This window comes from Nothoprocta perdicaria, unplaced genomic scaffold, assembly GCF_003342845.1.
Source record: "Nothoprocta perdicaria isolate Ctin4 unplaced genomic scaffold, notPer1 scaffold_75, whole genome shotgun sequence".
In the NCBI taxonomy this organism is placed as follows: domain Eukaryota; kingdom Metazoa; phylum Chordata; class Aves; order Tinamiformes; family Tinamidae; genus Nothoprocta; species Nothoprocta perdicaria.
This window is the reverse complement of record NW_020456032.1, coordinates 1,304,002-1,319,364: the sequence shown is the minus strand read 5'-3', so window position 1 is coordinate 1,319,364 and position 15,363 is coordinate 1,304,002. Positions and strand designations below refer to the sequence as shown.

Genomic DNA, 15,363 nt, shown 5'->3' with positions numbered 1-15,363 from the left:
TCATTTGATGAATGTCTTTATTTCCTAAGTAAATAATTGACTGCATGTGTTTATTCATAAGTCATTTAAAACAATGCAATTTGACTGCTAGGTACAAATAATGTAGATCTTTAAAACTATTTATGACTTTTTTTTTCCCTGAGATGTGGGATGAATGGTTTTCCCTGAGATGTGGGATGAAAAAAAATCTACAGGTATCTACAGCACAAAAAAAAAAAAAAAAAAAAAAAAAAAAAAAAAAAAAAAAGCACGCTGGAGGAAGGGCACTATTACAAAACAAATCTCAACAGAAATTCTCTTTGTACCTACCTATATCTCTATCTCTACCTTTCAAACCACTGGGGTAAAATACTTGCGGTAAAAGACAGACCCATTCCTGACTTGTGTGCTCCTTTCCCAGGCTATTGCCATAGCCATGCTAGTTCCTCAGGACAGAGGCTCCTGGCACAAACCAGCCTCTTCATCACCCCTTTTTCGAGCACAGTCCTACTCTGCAGAGACTTAACAGCTATCCCCCTCAAAAAAAATCCTTTTTTTTGAAGAAAAAAGGAAACTACAGTTGGGCTAAGGAGCTGTACAAGGACATAAAAGCTCTTTTCTTCTGCCTCACGATCCTTGCACTCTCAGCTTTGTCTTATTGAATAAACATATTAAAACACCATGACATAAGATTTCAGAACTGAGTTGCTCCAAATACTCAAGATTATCTTAAACCAGCAAGAGTGCAAAGCACTCATGGTAAAAAATAATGACAAATAGCAATCTTTAAGCATAGAGGATTTCTGTATTTTTAAAATTAATAAAAAATATGTTTTTGCCCATCTTTGATGATGGGCTTTTCAATTTACATTTAACTGTGACAAAGTTTAGGAGTGCCTCAATATCCCACACAAATCTTTGAGATTTCCTGCCCTACATTTCAGTCACAGTTTTATGGCTAGGTGAGTCATGCTGAAACAAGTTTGGCATCTCAATTTCATGGATCTGATTTTGCAAGTGCGGTGCTGCTCATTCTTACTCAAAATTCTGCTAGTTTATGAAGAACGAAAGCTTTTGAGGATTCCTTCAAATCAAATATGAATGAAATCCTCTGAAGATCACATACTGCCTCCAAACTACCATATCATAATCTCTGAACTGGATCTGTTAGCCAGAGTCTGCACATAGAATACCCAAACCTGTCTTCAGATGCAGCAATACTGTGTTCTTTCCTGACTCTGGAACAGCGAGCATGTCTATCAACCCGGCTACCTCTCTTATTTGCCTGCATTACTATTAAAAAGGAGCAGCATGAAGATTGCCAGCCTTATGATCTGCATTGCCACGAAGATTGACAACACACATTTGTCAAGCCCAGGAGGGCACAACGGCCTCCACAACCTCATGCCATTTTCTCAGGAGCTGGATATGATCCTCCTGTGTGCCACACACAGGACCAAGTGCAGAGCAGCTGCTGTTAGTAGCAAATTTACTCACAAGTCACAGCACTTTGCAAGAATTACACTCAGCCACCTGTACAAACTTTCTTCTTGTGGAAATTTAATATCATTTGGCAAGTAAAAGATTAAGACTATGTTAGTGTTATTGTGTTGTGATACAGGATCTGCACAAACCATCTCCCTCAGGGTTCAACACATCCTTCCTGCATAGAGATAGGTTGTTCTGAAGAATTGCAGATGAACTGATAATTTGAACCACAAAAATCTTTGAAAGGATTCAGATGATTTAAGACTTCTCTACTGAGCCTGCTGCACAGCTCACGGTGAGTGCAGTCTTCCATGAAGTCTCACATTGATCACGAGGGCCTGAAATCAACTGCAACAATCACAGTCCTCACTGAATGCATGGAAGCACTAGAAGTATATTTGCAAAAATTACAATGAGATTTTGAATACAATGAATGTCTGCATCTTTAGCAGAGGGCTGCAATTCATCAATGAAGACCATGCTCCTGGTATAAAGGTTTTTTTCCCCTCTTGTTTACAGATGGCTTTTAAACAGTGTTGCTGTTTTCCATTTCAGGAGCTGCTGCTCCACCTGCAGAACAGAAGGAAATAATCTCGTTATTGAAGAAATATCTTGCTACCCAAAGCACAGCCTGGGTTCAGTACAGGTTTGTGCCTAGGCTTGCAGATCTGGAGTGTGAAGTCCTCAGAACTGCAGTACTGTCCATGTGCTTCTGGACCAAGCTGAAAGACTAAAAGTCTACGCCCAGGAATTTCCCAGTGTCTCTGCTGAAACTCTACCCTGGTTTTCTGTGGCCTGCAAGTCTTAGAAGAGCTGCAGGACAGGTCTGAGAACATCACTGGGTGCTATATCTCAAGGCAAGACCACAGCAAAGTCACTGTAAATTTTTACCCCTTACACCAAAGCCCATGGCTATCCAAGCTGTCCAACCTGTTGCAACATAATATTATGTCTCAATAGTAGAACTACATTGAGAACTGAGACTATGGTTGTGTTTGTTTGCACCTTTTTTTTTGTTTTTGCAAGCATGCGTGCAAATCATTTTTCACAAATGACTGTTTCATTAACTGTGGATATTTCAAAGTCTCAGCACATAATCTTTGGCTTCCTTTATAGGAACCAGACAGAAACAAACACCTTCACAGCAGAATTCATCTATCCCACTTAAAACTGATTTTAAGACAAGACTAATCACCTTTGAGACAGCTGTTTTCCATTCAGCTGAAAGCAATGGGGGGGGGGACAAAAAAACCCTTAGACTATAACTTCTAACCAACTACTTAACCTACTTAAACTAACTCAGAAATTTAATTCTTAGACTCCCAAGTTTGCATGGGTAAACTGCATCCCAGAAAAACGCAAGCAACTCCCAGAGGAAGGGCCAGAAACAGCATTTGCTTCTGCTGAAAGACTGGGTAGATCAGTAACTGAGATTAAATATTTTGGCTCCTGGCATTACACAGGGTGCCAGAAAACCAAAAGCTGGCTGCAGGATATAGAGAAGGAAACTGCAGGTCCAGGTCTAAGGTTTTCTGAAGGAGTGATTAGTAGACGAGCATGAGAACAACTGTAGAGTCATTGAAAGGCATAGGACTAGAGCTAAGAGATGAAAATGTATTGACAAAGGCTTGCTGCAGTGAGAAAATGGACATCTACTACTAAACATGGTCTTAGTAAATGCTCTTAGTCATTCATTTAACAACCACATGCCACCATAGTAATGCAGTGTTATCATACACTATAACTAAATCAGATATTGAAATTTTCTCTCACCTATAAAAATCTGATTATGCACGATGGAGAGTCCTAGGGAATAGAATCACAGAATGCCTAAGGTTGGAAGGGACCTCAGAGGTCATCTAGTCCAACCCCCCTGCACACGCAGGGTCACCCAGAGCACATGGCACAGGGCTGCATCCAAGCGGGTTTTAAAGATCTCCAGAGGAGGAGACTCCACAACCTCCCTGGGCAGCCTGATCCAGGGCTCTGTCACCCTCACTGTAAAGAAGTGTTTCCTTAAGCTCCTGTGGAACTTTTGGTGCCTAAGCTTGTGGCCGTTTCCTCTAGACCTGTCACTGTCCACCACTGAAAAGAGGCCGCCCCCTCCTCCTCACTGCCTCCCTTGAGGTATTTATACACGCTGATCAGGTCCCCCCTCAGCCTCCTCTTCTCCAGGCTGAACAGGCCCAGCTCCCTCAGCCTTTGCTCATAGGGCAGATGTTCCAGGCCCCTGATCATCCTGGTAGCCCTGCGCTGGACTCTCTCCAGCAGCTCCACATCCCTCTTGTACTGGGGAGCCCAGAACTGGACGCAGTACTCCAGATGTGGTCTCACCAGGGCTGAGTAGAGGGGGATGATCACCTCCCTCGACCTGCTGGAGACGCTCTTCTTAACACACTCCAGGATCCCGTTGGCCGCCTTGGCCACGACGGCACACTGCTGTCTCATGGTCATCTTGTCATCCACCATGACGCCGAGGTCCCTCTCTGCGGGGCTGCTCTCCAGCAGGTCCACTCCTAATCTGTACTGCTGTCCRGGGTTATTCCTCCCCAAGTGCAGGACCCTGCACTTGCCCTTGTTGAACCTCATGAGGTTTCTCACCGCCCAGTCSTCCAGTSTGTCCAGGTCCCTCTGGATGGCAGCACAGCCCTCAGGGCKATCAGCTACTCCWCCCAGTTTGGTATCGTCGGCAAACTTGCTGAGGGAGCACTCCAGCCCTTCATCCAGGTCGTTAATGAATAAGTTGAACAGGACCGGACCGAGGACCGACCCCTGGGGGACACCACTAAGTACAGGCCTCCAGCTGGACTCCGCACCATTGACAACCACTCTCTGCACCCTGCCATCAAGCCAATTCCTAATCCACCTCCCCGTCCACTCATCTATCCCACACCCTTCGAGCTTGCCCAGGAGGATGCTGTGAGGGACAGTGTCAAAAGCCTTGCTGAAGTCCAGATAGATGACATCCACTGCTCTGCCCTCATCTATCCAGGTAGTCACTCCTTTATAGAAGGCGATCAGGTTAGTCGAGCATGATTTCCCCTTCGTGAATCCATGTTGGCTACTCCTGAGCACCTTCTCCTCCACGTGTCTGGAGACAGCAGCCAGGATGAGCTGTTCCATCACTTTTCCAGGGATGGAGGTGAGGCTCACTGGCCTGTAGTTGCCCGGGTCCTCCTTCTTGCCCTTTTTGAAGACCGGGGTGACGTTGGCTTTCTTCCAGTCCTCCGGCACCTCCCCCGTTCTCCAAGACCTTCCGAAGATGATGGCGAGCGGCTCGGCTATGACATCTGCCAGTTCCCGCAACACCCTGGGGTGCATCCCATCAGGGCCCATGGATTTGTGGGTGTCGAGTTTCCTTAGGTGCTCTCTGACCCACTCTTCCTCTACCCAGGACAAGTCTTCCTCTCTCCAGCTCACTTCTTGTGTCCCTAGGGCCTGGAATTCTAGAGGGCTGCCCCTGACAAACACTGAAGCAAAGGTGGCATTCAGCAGCTCTGCTTTCTCCTCGTCTTCCGTAACCAAGGTACCCACCCCGTTCATTAATGGACCCACATTCTCCCTGACCTTCCTTTTGTTGTTAATATATTTGAAAAAGTTTTTGTTGTTACTCTTAACATCCCTTGCCAGATTTAGTTCCAGATGTGCCTTAGCTTTCCTTGTAGCATCCCAGCATTCCCTGACAACGCTCCTGTATTCCTCCCAAGGGGCCTGTCCTTTCTTCCACATTCTGTATACTGCCTTCTTCTGCTGGAGTTTTGCCAGGAGCTCTCTGCTCATCCACGCTGGCCTCCTGCCCCCTCTGCCTGACTTCTTGCACACAGGGATGCACTGTTTCTGGGCATGGTGGAAATGCTGCTTGAAAACTAACCAGCTCTCCTGGGCCCCTCTTCCTTCTAGAGCCCTAGCCCATGGGATCTTTCCCAGCAGGTCTCTGAGGAGGCTAAAGTTGGCCCTCCTGAAGTCCAGGGTGGCAAGGCTACTAACTGCCCTGCCTCCTCCTCTTTGGATCCTGAAGTCCACCAGCTCATGATCACTGCAGCCAAGGCTGCCCCCCACCTTCACATCTTCAACCAGGCCCTCTCTGTTTGTTAGTATGAGGTCCAGCAGCCCACCTCTCCTCGTCGGCTCCTCCACAACCTGCATCAAAAAGTAGTTGTTGACACACTGTAGAAACCTCCAGGACCGTTTGTGCCTCGCTGTGCTGTCTTTCCAGCTGATGTCGAGGTAGTTAAAGTCCCCCATGAGAACCAGGGCCTGTGACCGTGAGGCAACTTCCAGCTGCCTGTAGAAGGCCCCGTCAACCTCCTCCTCCTGGTCAGGTGACCTGTAGCAGACACCCACCACAGTGTCTCCCACATTGGCCTGCCAAGAAAATATTAGCAGTATAAAATACCAAGAAAATATTAGCAGTAGTAAGGAATTATTTAGAAGAATCTAAACTAATATATAAGACTATTTCCAAAATATGTTATTCACACACTCTCTGTTTATTCCACAGAGCCTGTTCCAGCATTTCCCAAGCTTGCTTTGCAGGTTGCAAACCCCCATCACCCTGGAAAGTGGTATGTCACTACTGGGAAAGGTGCTCAGCACACCTCACTTAAAATGTTTGCCATAGCATACGTGCTATTTTCTGGGATGCAGTGTTGCCATTTGAGAACCTAAGGAATTAGGTGGCGTTGAGATATGGCTGAGAGGCGCAACCCCTTGGCTGTTTTATTTTAGCAAGGAGGAGGTTTATTTTATTTTTCTATTCATTTTTGTTCCCTGACAAAGCCAGATGACTGGGCACTGCGCCATAATGCCAGAGAGAGATAGACTTCAAACCAGCTATTAGCCCAGCCTGACCTTCACATATCAACATCATTTAGGAACTGCAAAAATTAATTTAATGGAAATGAGCTCCAGAAAGAAAACTGCATATGCGCCCCTTTTCATTAGAAGAATTTTCATTAGAATTTTCATTAGAACTTGGCTTCTAAGCCAAGTTACCCTTAGACAACGTGACTGTAGACTGTACCTTTACAGCAGACTGTACCTTTACATTTTTGTTTTTTCAGAACAAAAAATGCCGCTACTGCTACAGCACAGACCACAAGAACCGTGAACGTGGCAGTGATGCCAGAGGTGCCTTGTCTGCTGATGGAAGGCGAGGCAGAATCTGTAGGGTAGAAGAAAATAAAGAATACGTGAATGAAGCAAATGCTCTAAGACAGGAGCCTACCTCATAAACATGAGCTAGGAAGAACTGAGCCTGATACTTCTGCAAATGTACCTTACAAATGCTCATAATAAGGAATGGATAAATGAGAACACAGAATAGTCTTCACTCTTAATGGAGATACCTGTAATGTGTCTTCATTACAGTGTAAAATAATGACTATTTGCAATCAGGGCTGATTCTTCACCCCACAGACTCCTTTGAATCAATCTCTTACCCAAACTGAGCACAAACAAGAGATGCAAAACCTTGTTTCCTGAAAATGGAAGAAGGTCAAGAAACTCTCCAGAAGACTTTTAGTGATCTTGTGGGAAGCCAGTGTTTTAATAAAACAAAAGATGCAATTAGAGGAAAAGAAAGGCTGGTAAACCACTCTTCAGGGTGGCATTGTTCTGGATAGTGCACATGGCAGGAAGGGGAATCTGATAAAGTCAGAACATTCAGCTAGGTAATATATCCTTCCTATGTTCAAAGGCCACTAAAGAAATCAGGTTTCATCAGTTTTTCTAAGCCTTATATAAAAAGAATTTAAACATAGAAATAGCTAGAAAGAAATATTGTAATACTAGTCTAATTTGGAAGACAAGTAGTCAAATTAACCAAAATGCATGCAAAAATTATCAAAAAAACAACAGCAATAAACTGAAGTGCTATACATCCTTACTAAGGTTTCTCCACAGAAAAGGCCAGACAGTGCACTTGTTTTAAGCCACGACCATAACTTTTTGACTATAACTGAAGAAAAATTGTAGGCATTTCTACCAACAAACAAATGTGGGTATTAAATAAATGCATGTGACAAATGTCCTCTTAGTCTGGAGGAAAGGCCTTATTTATCATTTACTTGTAAATGGAGTTGTTTGAATGCCCACCTTGTTGCACACCCACCAAGTGCCTTCATTGCCCCTTCCTCAGTGTCCTCTATAGGATGTTGGGGGGAATATACACTGCAACTTATATCTGTGTCCAGGCCAGAACTCAGCATGTACTCTCTGAGCTTGGATATACATAGACTGGATATACATAGAGCATATGTGAATATACTGCACAACCCCCAAATCTACAAGTCATTTTTACAGCAAGCTGCCTAGGCTAAATCTGCTCCCATCTAGTGCCAAACAAACACGTGCAGGGATGGAGGGACTTACAGATGCTATTTTCATCTGCAAATATGGGGAGTGATGAGCAATTCAAGGGACTGCTGGACACTGCGAGCTCAATCTCTGTGGTACAACAAGTCTTCCACTCCATAACGACAGCATCTGGCCTGTTCTCTGGAGAAGCTGAAAGATAAAACAAGTGTTAACTATAAATAACCACCAGTCGATAAGATATTTAACCTAGCATTAGAGCATAAAAAGGATTCTCTCTTCACAAAAAAAAGTTGAAATTGTTACAACTGTCTTTTGTTCAACAAACGTTCAAATCAGCAGTCCAGTTCATCAACTAGAGTAAAAAGAAAAGCTGAAGAAAGCAATAAGTGGGTTTTTTTTTGTTGGTGGTGGTTGTTTTTTTTACACTTAATTAAGAATGCCAGAAGACTTGTAAGATGCATTCCATTAAAACTGTGTGATTAAGATTCTATTGAAATATGAACCATGTTTTTGTTCCATTTACCCATGAGAATCAATCATTGCAAACAAACAAGAGAAGTAGCTCCCACAGAGTCACAGATGCCACAGATGTACTCTATAAGCTACCAAAGTCTCACAGGGTACATCTTGCTCCTACCCTCCATGCCTCTGTGAAATTGTATTGGTTTTTCTTGGCTTAAGTTGAAGACAATAGGTCTTAGTCCTTTCACTTGAAGAAAGGACAGAGCTGAGTTTACTTCAAAATAAAGCTTATATTGAAGTACATCAGCTTATGGATTGCTCTCATGTCCATATTTTACAGTGGAAGGCACAGATGCCAGGAGGAAGAGGTTTAGAGCAATCAGAAACGAAACACACATGAGGTTGTTAGGCTGAACACATTATATTAGGGTAATTTGTGCATTTATTTGGAACTCTACCAGAGTACTTTTAAGTACAGTTTGTCCTGAAAGTGTTTTATTTTTTATAAATTACTTTGTCTTCACTTCTTGAAATACTCATCTGAAGTTAGTTGCCTCATTAACCTCACTGTCTGCCCAAATATATAACAGTCTTGATTCATAATTGGAAATTTTCAGTTTGTTCAGAGCTAGGCTCCCAGCTGGCCATACCTTCAGCTTTCAGCATGCCACATGACTCTCCTATTCCCTCGTCTTTGGCCCAGATAATGGCATAAATTCCTTCTGGAAAAGCATCTGCTTGCTGAAAGCACATAGTGATACGTGCTTCACTGGTCACCAGTTGAATGACTTCATTTGAAAATGTCTTGTCTTGTGTTTCACCGATTATAGTACAGCAACTGAAATTGGATAACTCGCATACAGTGAGACCACAGCGCCTGCAGTTGTAGACTGTCACTTTGGTGCTGCCAACAGAAGAACGGGGAGTCTTCTTAGCCGGGTCACCAGTCAGCAAGGCAGTAGCTGTAAGAGAAATAAAGAAAAAAATATTATTTTTTAGCATTTTGCTCACCACATTTTAGAGAATGGGACTAGTTTGTGGGGGACAAACCCAGTCCCTGCTTAAGTAGGGACAAAAATTGTCTGTATTATGTCCGTATCGAGCTAATAATCGAGGGCAACAAAAATGCAAGAGGAAATCAGGAAAACCAGAGCTTGCAAATAAGTTTATATAATGGACTTCTGTAAGACTATGCAAACCTCAGTCCGACCCTCAGCCCATCTCCCCCTTCCTTCACTGTTCTGCTTCTATTATTGTGGCCCAGCCCTATCAAATACACAGAATTAAAATCTACCTCTAATTTATGCTCTATCCTGTAAACATGAAACAGCCCTGTGCTTGAAAAAGACCATCTGTAAGGTAGTCCCTAACAGCGTGCACAGCTCTATCCTTTGTGCCGTTTTTCCTGGAAGGAAAGAGAAAAGTGGTGCCTCCACCCCCGACTACAGACAGCAGATGTTAACAACTTCTCAGCCAGGCTTCCTTACTCCTGTACAATCTACACTCACGAATTGCTTCCTGTCTCCAGCCAGCTGCACTTCAAAGGCCATTTCCTGCTAGAATTTGTACTTCTACCGAAGAACCTTGGCAAAGCCACATTTCTAGATGGGGGTATTTTGGTTTATCCTTTGCTTACCTCGTTTCTTTTTGGTGAAAACAGAGAGGGCAGCACTATTTTTTTGTTGTTGTTGACAGCAGGGGAGATACTACTACAGTAGTACTACATACTACAGTAGTAGTAAGTTACAACTGGATTTTCACTCTCACTTCTGACAGAACTCTGGACACTGCTGAGGTTTGCTGGGGGTTTGGACTAGGAAGCTGGCAGCTTGGGAAGGGAGCCCTGGTTGAGTTAGAAGGGCTGAATGCCCAACTAGGCCCAAAGATATCATCCCTTCTCATCTACTGTCGCTCCAGAAATCCTTGACACACTCCGATAGCCCTGGAGATCTGTGCATCTCCAGCAGATATCCAGATCTCAGGACACACAAGGCTCCCATAGACAACAATTTTCCAGGTACAAGCAGCCTGGCAGAAGTACCCATGGGCATGCAGGACTCAGGGGTCCACTCACGTGAGCAAACCATGAGACTCACTTAGAAAGGGAGATGAAATGGTCCCAAGCAGGAGACATAAACCGATGCAGGGAAGAGAATCCATCAGGCTGTCCTGGCTGCTTGGCTCTGCTGGGGTCCTCTACAACTCCTGGGCAGGCTCACGAGGCTCTCCTTACAGCCACACCTCTGCTGAAACATTAAATATAATGTTTAGCATTCCTTTTCCTTTTTGTTTTGCCTTTCCCCAGTCAAGAAGGAAGCAATTCCCAGCCCCAGTGCTGCAAAGCTTCTTTGATCCAAGAAACCTGGAATAAAGGCAAAGGAAATCTCACAGTGCTCAGCTGCTACTGCCACCATGAGTTGGGGCTGGGGTTCAGAAGACTGAACCTGATTTTTTGGGGCCAATGGATGTAACAAATACCAAACCCACCCCCTTTTCCAGCTGTGGGGGCACCTCTGCAGTAGAAACCACGTATTCTTGGGAAATCCCTCCCTGCCCTGATGGGCAGGAGGTTGGAGATCCAATACTTCCAGGTACTTCAAGGCAGTGGCTCTACACACATCAACTTGCAGCACTCAATAACTTCCCGACATGCTGACACCTCCTAAACACACACACAAAAGCTAAACAGGAAAGCTATCCAAATGTTTTATTTGACCTAACATGAAATACTATATTTCAAAATAGAACATACTTTTAATCAAAAGGAACTGATAATGAAATAAGTTCAAATTAAAACCAAAACCAGCCAAATAAAAAAAATGAGTGATTTTTTGGAATTTGGTCAGATAAAGAGGTCCTGGCTCACAGCAATCAAATTGTCATGAATTTATGAAATATGTTTTAGTAAGACACAAGTTTGGTTTTTTTTTTTCCTAAAAGGGAAAAGAAAAACCTTGAAAACTCACTCAGTTTTCCTCACTAGCCTACTGCTAGGAGAAAGTAGGCACCTCACTGCAGCACCAGCGTGTAGCAGTGCTGCAGAAATCTGCTTTTCTGATTCACAGAGCATCACAGCAGTGCAGTCCCTCTATTTCCACTTTGCACCACATGAGGGACCAATTCTTACATTTTACACGTTTTTCTTCTCACTCACATTCACCTGCATCTCCTTGCAATTTTTACACTCTCCCTCCAGCATGAAGCCCCAGATCAGAACCTTCAGCCAGAACCTTCAAAAGATCAGATTTGCTTTTTCTTTTCTCCTGGCCAAACCAGCTTATTTGGGATTGTTTCACACAACCCTTCCTCTTCTCAAGTACACAGACTGGTTCCACCTGCTCCCTTCTTACTCTATGGGCCGGCCAACAAGTATCACTCACCTTGTCCTTCTCGGTCCATGTTTGCTGTCTGGATGCAGCCTTCACAAGCCAGTCTCAGCGCATCCAGCAGCATTCACAGGCAGGTTAAGGACAATGAGTAGCCTTTTCCTAGCAGCTTTCAGCCTCAAAATCCCATCTTCTGTCCTTGTTCGTTTTGCTTTCTCTTCCTTTCTATAAGTCTCAGTGCATTATCCTCCCTCTGCTTCAACTCTGCTAACAGGGCATGCCCCTTCCTCTTATCTGTGTCGTTAATTATTCCTCCTCTTATCTTATATTCTTTTTCATTAGCTGCAACCCAGCTTGCCAAATGCCTACCTTGCTCTGCCTTGTCCCTGTGCTGTCATATTTCTTTTTCACTGGCCTCTCATATAAACCTCTATTTTTGGCAGATTTCTTCAAGTCGCACCCAGGCCACTTTCTCCCCTTAGTTTTAAGGGGATTTTTAAAAATAAAACACTCAAACCCAGGATCAAAACACCCGCTTTGGGCAGGAAAACATTCCCATAAAGATTTTTGCCTGTTTATCTTTCATTTCGAGGCAACACAAACCACGCAAGTAGTTTGCAGAGCTCCTGAAGCAAGTTATCTACAGAGCTTTAGCAAAACCATGCCAGCTGCCAGCAAAAGACTTCTTCCAGCGTGCACTATCTGGCCTCCTGATTCCTGAGCACAGGAGGGGTGGCTGTTTCTCCTAAGCAAATATCCCAAGGCTTTGCAGCTTTATAAGCATTTTAGCCTATGGTTTACATGATGATGAGGACCAACTCTATTTGTGGAATAATGCAGTCAACTTTCAGAAACGCCTCGTATGATACCCATTGACATACCTTAAGTCTCAAGCAGCTTGAAGGAAATGGCACTATTGAATGAAGTAAGGGGGTAGCAAAATAAAATAAGAGCTTCATAAATCCTACATAGTTTCACTGTTAGTTGTTTCCTCGAAAATGAGGAAACCTGGGCAGGCTCACCAGGCTCTCCTTACAGCCACACAGATACAAATTACCTCCAGTATTACTTTCAGAACCAGTTTCACCATGTTGATCAGCCAGATATGCAAGGATGCAAGTATGTAAGGATATAAGGATGCAAGGGAACTTTGTTTCCCTGTTTTCAAAAGCCAGTGGAAAGAGGAACCAACAAGACAGTGTCTTTGAGCTGCAAAACACCTACATAACTCTACTGGGCACATCACAGTGCCTCCTTAGGTGGCTCCTCCAAGTCACTTTCCCCCAGAGCATTCAAGAACACTACTGAAATCATGGTTTCCAGTTTGCAGCATATTAAACCAAGTAGAATTAACTCCTTCACTAATTTTCTTTATTTTAAAATCAGTATCTTTGCTGACTGAGGCTTTACGTGTCTCTTTTGCTTTTTGTTTTGCTTTTGTTTTCATTTGTTTCCCTTTTAACACATGGAAGTCCCCCAAATCTCATTTGGGAACCTAGCCATAGCCTCAAGGAACACAACATACAATCAGTTCCAAGTCTGGTGATAGCTTCTCATCCAAAAGCAAGACACTTAGAAATATTTTTACCGTCATCTTCCTAACACAGTTCATTTCCTTTCTCCCAATGACACTTTTTCTGCACGTTCCAAAATATTTGCTTTAAAAGAGGAAAGAGCAATACTTGGTTAGAGAAAAGGGCAGCTACAGGGTAAAAACTCACAAAGAATCATACAGTACAGGTACCTCAACAGTGACGTATTCCCAATGAAGTGTTAAGTGCGCCCTGGAGGTGCGCCCAGCAGCAGAAGACTCCACATCCCGTAGAAGACTTTCCTGTTGCTGAAGTATTTGCAGCCCTCTCAGAGCTCAGCACGCCAGACGCAGAAGCTGTCGAGGTTCCCGAGCAGAAAAGGAACACTGCCAGTTTTCCCTTCTTTAAAAGGCAACTGGATTTTCACTTTCACTTCTGGCAGGGCGGTGCCTGTGGAGTGAAGCCAGGTGACACCACTGCCAGGTTACAGCTGAGGATCACGAGGAAAGGAACCCGCACACACCTGCAGCACCTCAAGGGCTGGTTTATGGAGTCCCCCACCTCCATGGGTAACAGGAGTTACACCTAATACTCTAGGTGTTGAGGGATATAAAGTGGAGTGGATGTTAGACCCGCTGTTAGGTCTGCTACCAGCCAACTGCAAGGGTGGTCCTGGAGAAGACAACTGAACTGGGGGCAGTTTGGCTAAACGCCTGGCAGGGATCACTGTTGACCTACCAAGAGAGGCTTGCTTCAAGCTACACTTTGGTTCTTTGACTGTTCTAGTGTCCCTTACACATCACAGCATGAGCAGTCCTACCTGTTGGGAGGGAGGGGAGATAATCTCTGCCCACTCCTCAGTGGGGTTCCCTACCTGCCCTGCCATGAATCCACACTGTTTCTCGGTCTGGTATTTCACTTGAGATCACCTGCAATCTTGAAAGGAGATCAAAAAGGAACAACCAGAACAAAGGAAGGAAAAGCAAAACAAACCAAAACCACTCCTTCCTCCTTCTAAGCAGATATATCTCATACCAAAGAAGAGAAACCACTCCACCTTCCAGTTTCTAAGCAGATATGTCTCATACCAAAGAGGAGCAAGTTTTCAGCCGTGTTCATTTTTTCACTCTGCTGCTTGTCTCAGACACCCTTTTATGTCTGGCACGGGCTGCTTTGCTCACCTGGAATGTCAGAAAAATAGCACTTGAAGTCATATACCAGAAAATATAATACATAAATGAAAGACGCAATTGTCTAAAACACAATCTGTTCAGTATCATAAAAGTGATTGTTGTGATTATAAATCACCAGTCAGCCACTGTGAATACCAGGTGAAGTTTTCTTTGGGGGCAAATTTGCATTACAAAATTTAGTATATACACTAAATACGTGGAACAACTATATGTGTTACATGTTCCACGTGTTACATGGAACAACTATAAAATATGCTACTATAAAAAACAGCTGACAAATATGTCTCAGCAGTGGTGACTTACTGCTATGCAAACAAAACTGGCTATTAATATTATTGCTGGCAGAAATAGTTTTTGTAGGTTCTTCTAAGAAGTATATTTTGAGCTTCAGATAGATTCAGACAGCTGTTTTATTTACATTTTGAGACTTTTAAGTTTTTAAAGGCCAAAATTAATCCCTGATATTAGCTCATGCTTTTGAAAGCTAGTCACACAGGGGATGCAATACTGGTATTCAAAATAATATGTGATTAAAAGTCATGGGTGTTTTTATTTATTTATAATACAAGAACATCTGATATAGTCAAGAAACATATTCAGAAACTGGTAAGATAAAATAATTAGACTGAATAGCTTCTTCTAGTGGATATAAATTCCTGTATACCTGAGGAAAAAAACAAAACAAAACAAAATGATAGAACCTAGGGGATGGAAAGAAATTTCACCAAAAGGCAGTTTATTCTATTAGTAGTGGGTTTTGCATCATCGTTTAACATAGATGTCTGTGACTTCTATACAAAGAAATGGTGTAAGAATAGAAAACAAATTATTTGATCAGGAAAACAAACTGTGTCTTCACTCTCCCTCAATTGTAATAATTTGCTGGTGAGGTACAGTGCCCCATTTGAATTGTTGTCTTCTGCAAAGAAACTGTGAGGAAACAGCAGAAAGGCAGATGGGATTGATTAGAAAGGAATATTACAAAATGAAAATAAAGGACTACAGCACTATAGCTGAATTCTTCAGAAAGAAGCATGGCCCAGCACCCTCAGCGTCAGGATGGAG

The 15,363-nt window shown here is 43.4% G+C and overlaps 1 protein-coding gene across 4 annotated transcripts; it reads right to left on the bottom strand.

Annotated features, from left to right (window-relative positions):
- Nucleotides 1-519: 519 nt before the first annotated feature.
- On the bottom strand, nucleotides 520-14,487 carry LOC112957638. 4 transcript variants are annotated; one of them, XM_026051353.1, is made up of 7 exons: nucleotides 14,194-14,487; nucleotides 13,318-13,555; nucleotides 10,344-10,490; nucleotides 8,898-9,209; nucleotides 7,840-7,974; nucleotides 6,491-6,631; nucleotides 520-2,037 (listed from the first exon to the last, which is right to left on the bottom strand). In XM_026051353.1, the coding sequence occupies exons 3-7, from the start codon at nucleotides 10,405-10,407 to the stop codon at nucleotides 1,994-1,996; spliced, it is 696 nt and encodes a 231-aa protein (XP_025907138.1). In that variant the 5' UTR covers nucleotides 10,408-10,490; nucleotides 13,318-13,555; nucleotides 14,194-14,487; the 3' UTR covers nucleotides 520-1,993. The 4 variants fall into 4 exon arrangements, with proteins under 4 accessions (XP_025907138.1, XP_025907139.1, XP_025907137.1 ...); XM_026051354.1 differs by lacking the exon at nucleotides 14,194-14,487 and having other exon boundaries at nucleotides 10,344-10,493; nucleotides 13,318-13,683; XM_026051352.1 differs by lacking the exon at nucleotides 14,194-14,487 and having other exon boundaries at nucleotides 13,318-13,683.
- Between the last annotated feature and the right edge of the window lie 876 nt (nucleotides 14,488-15,363).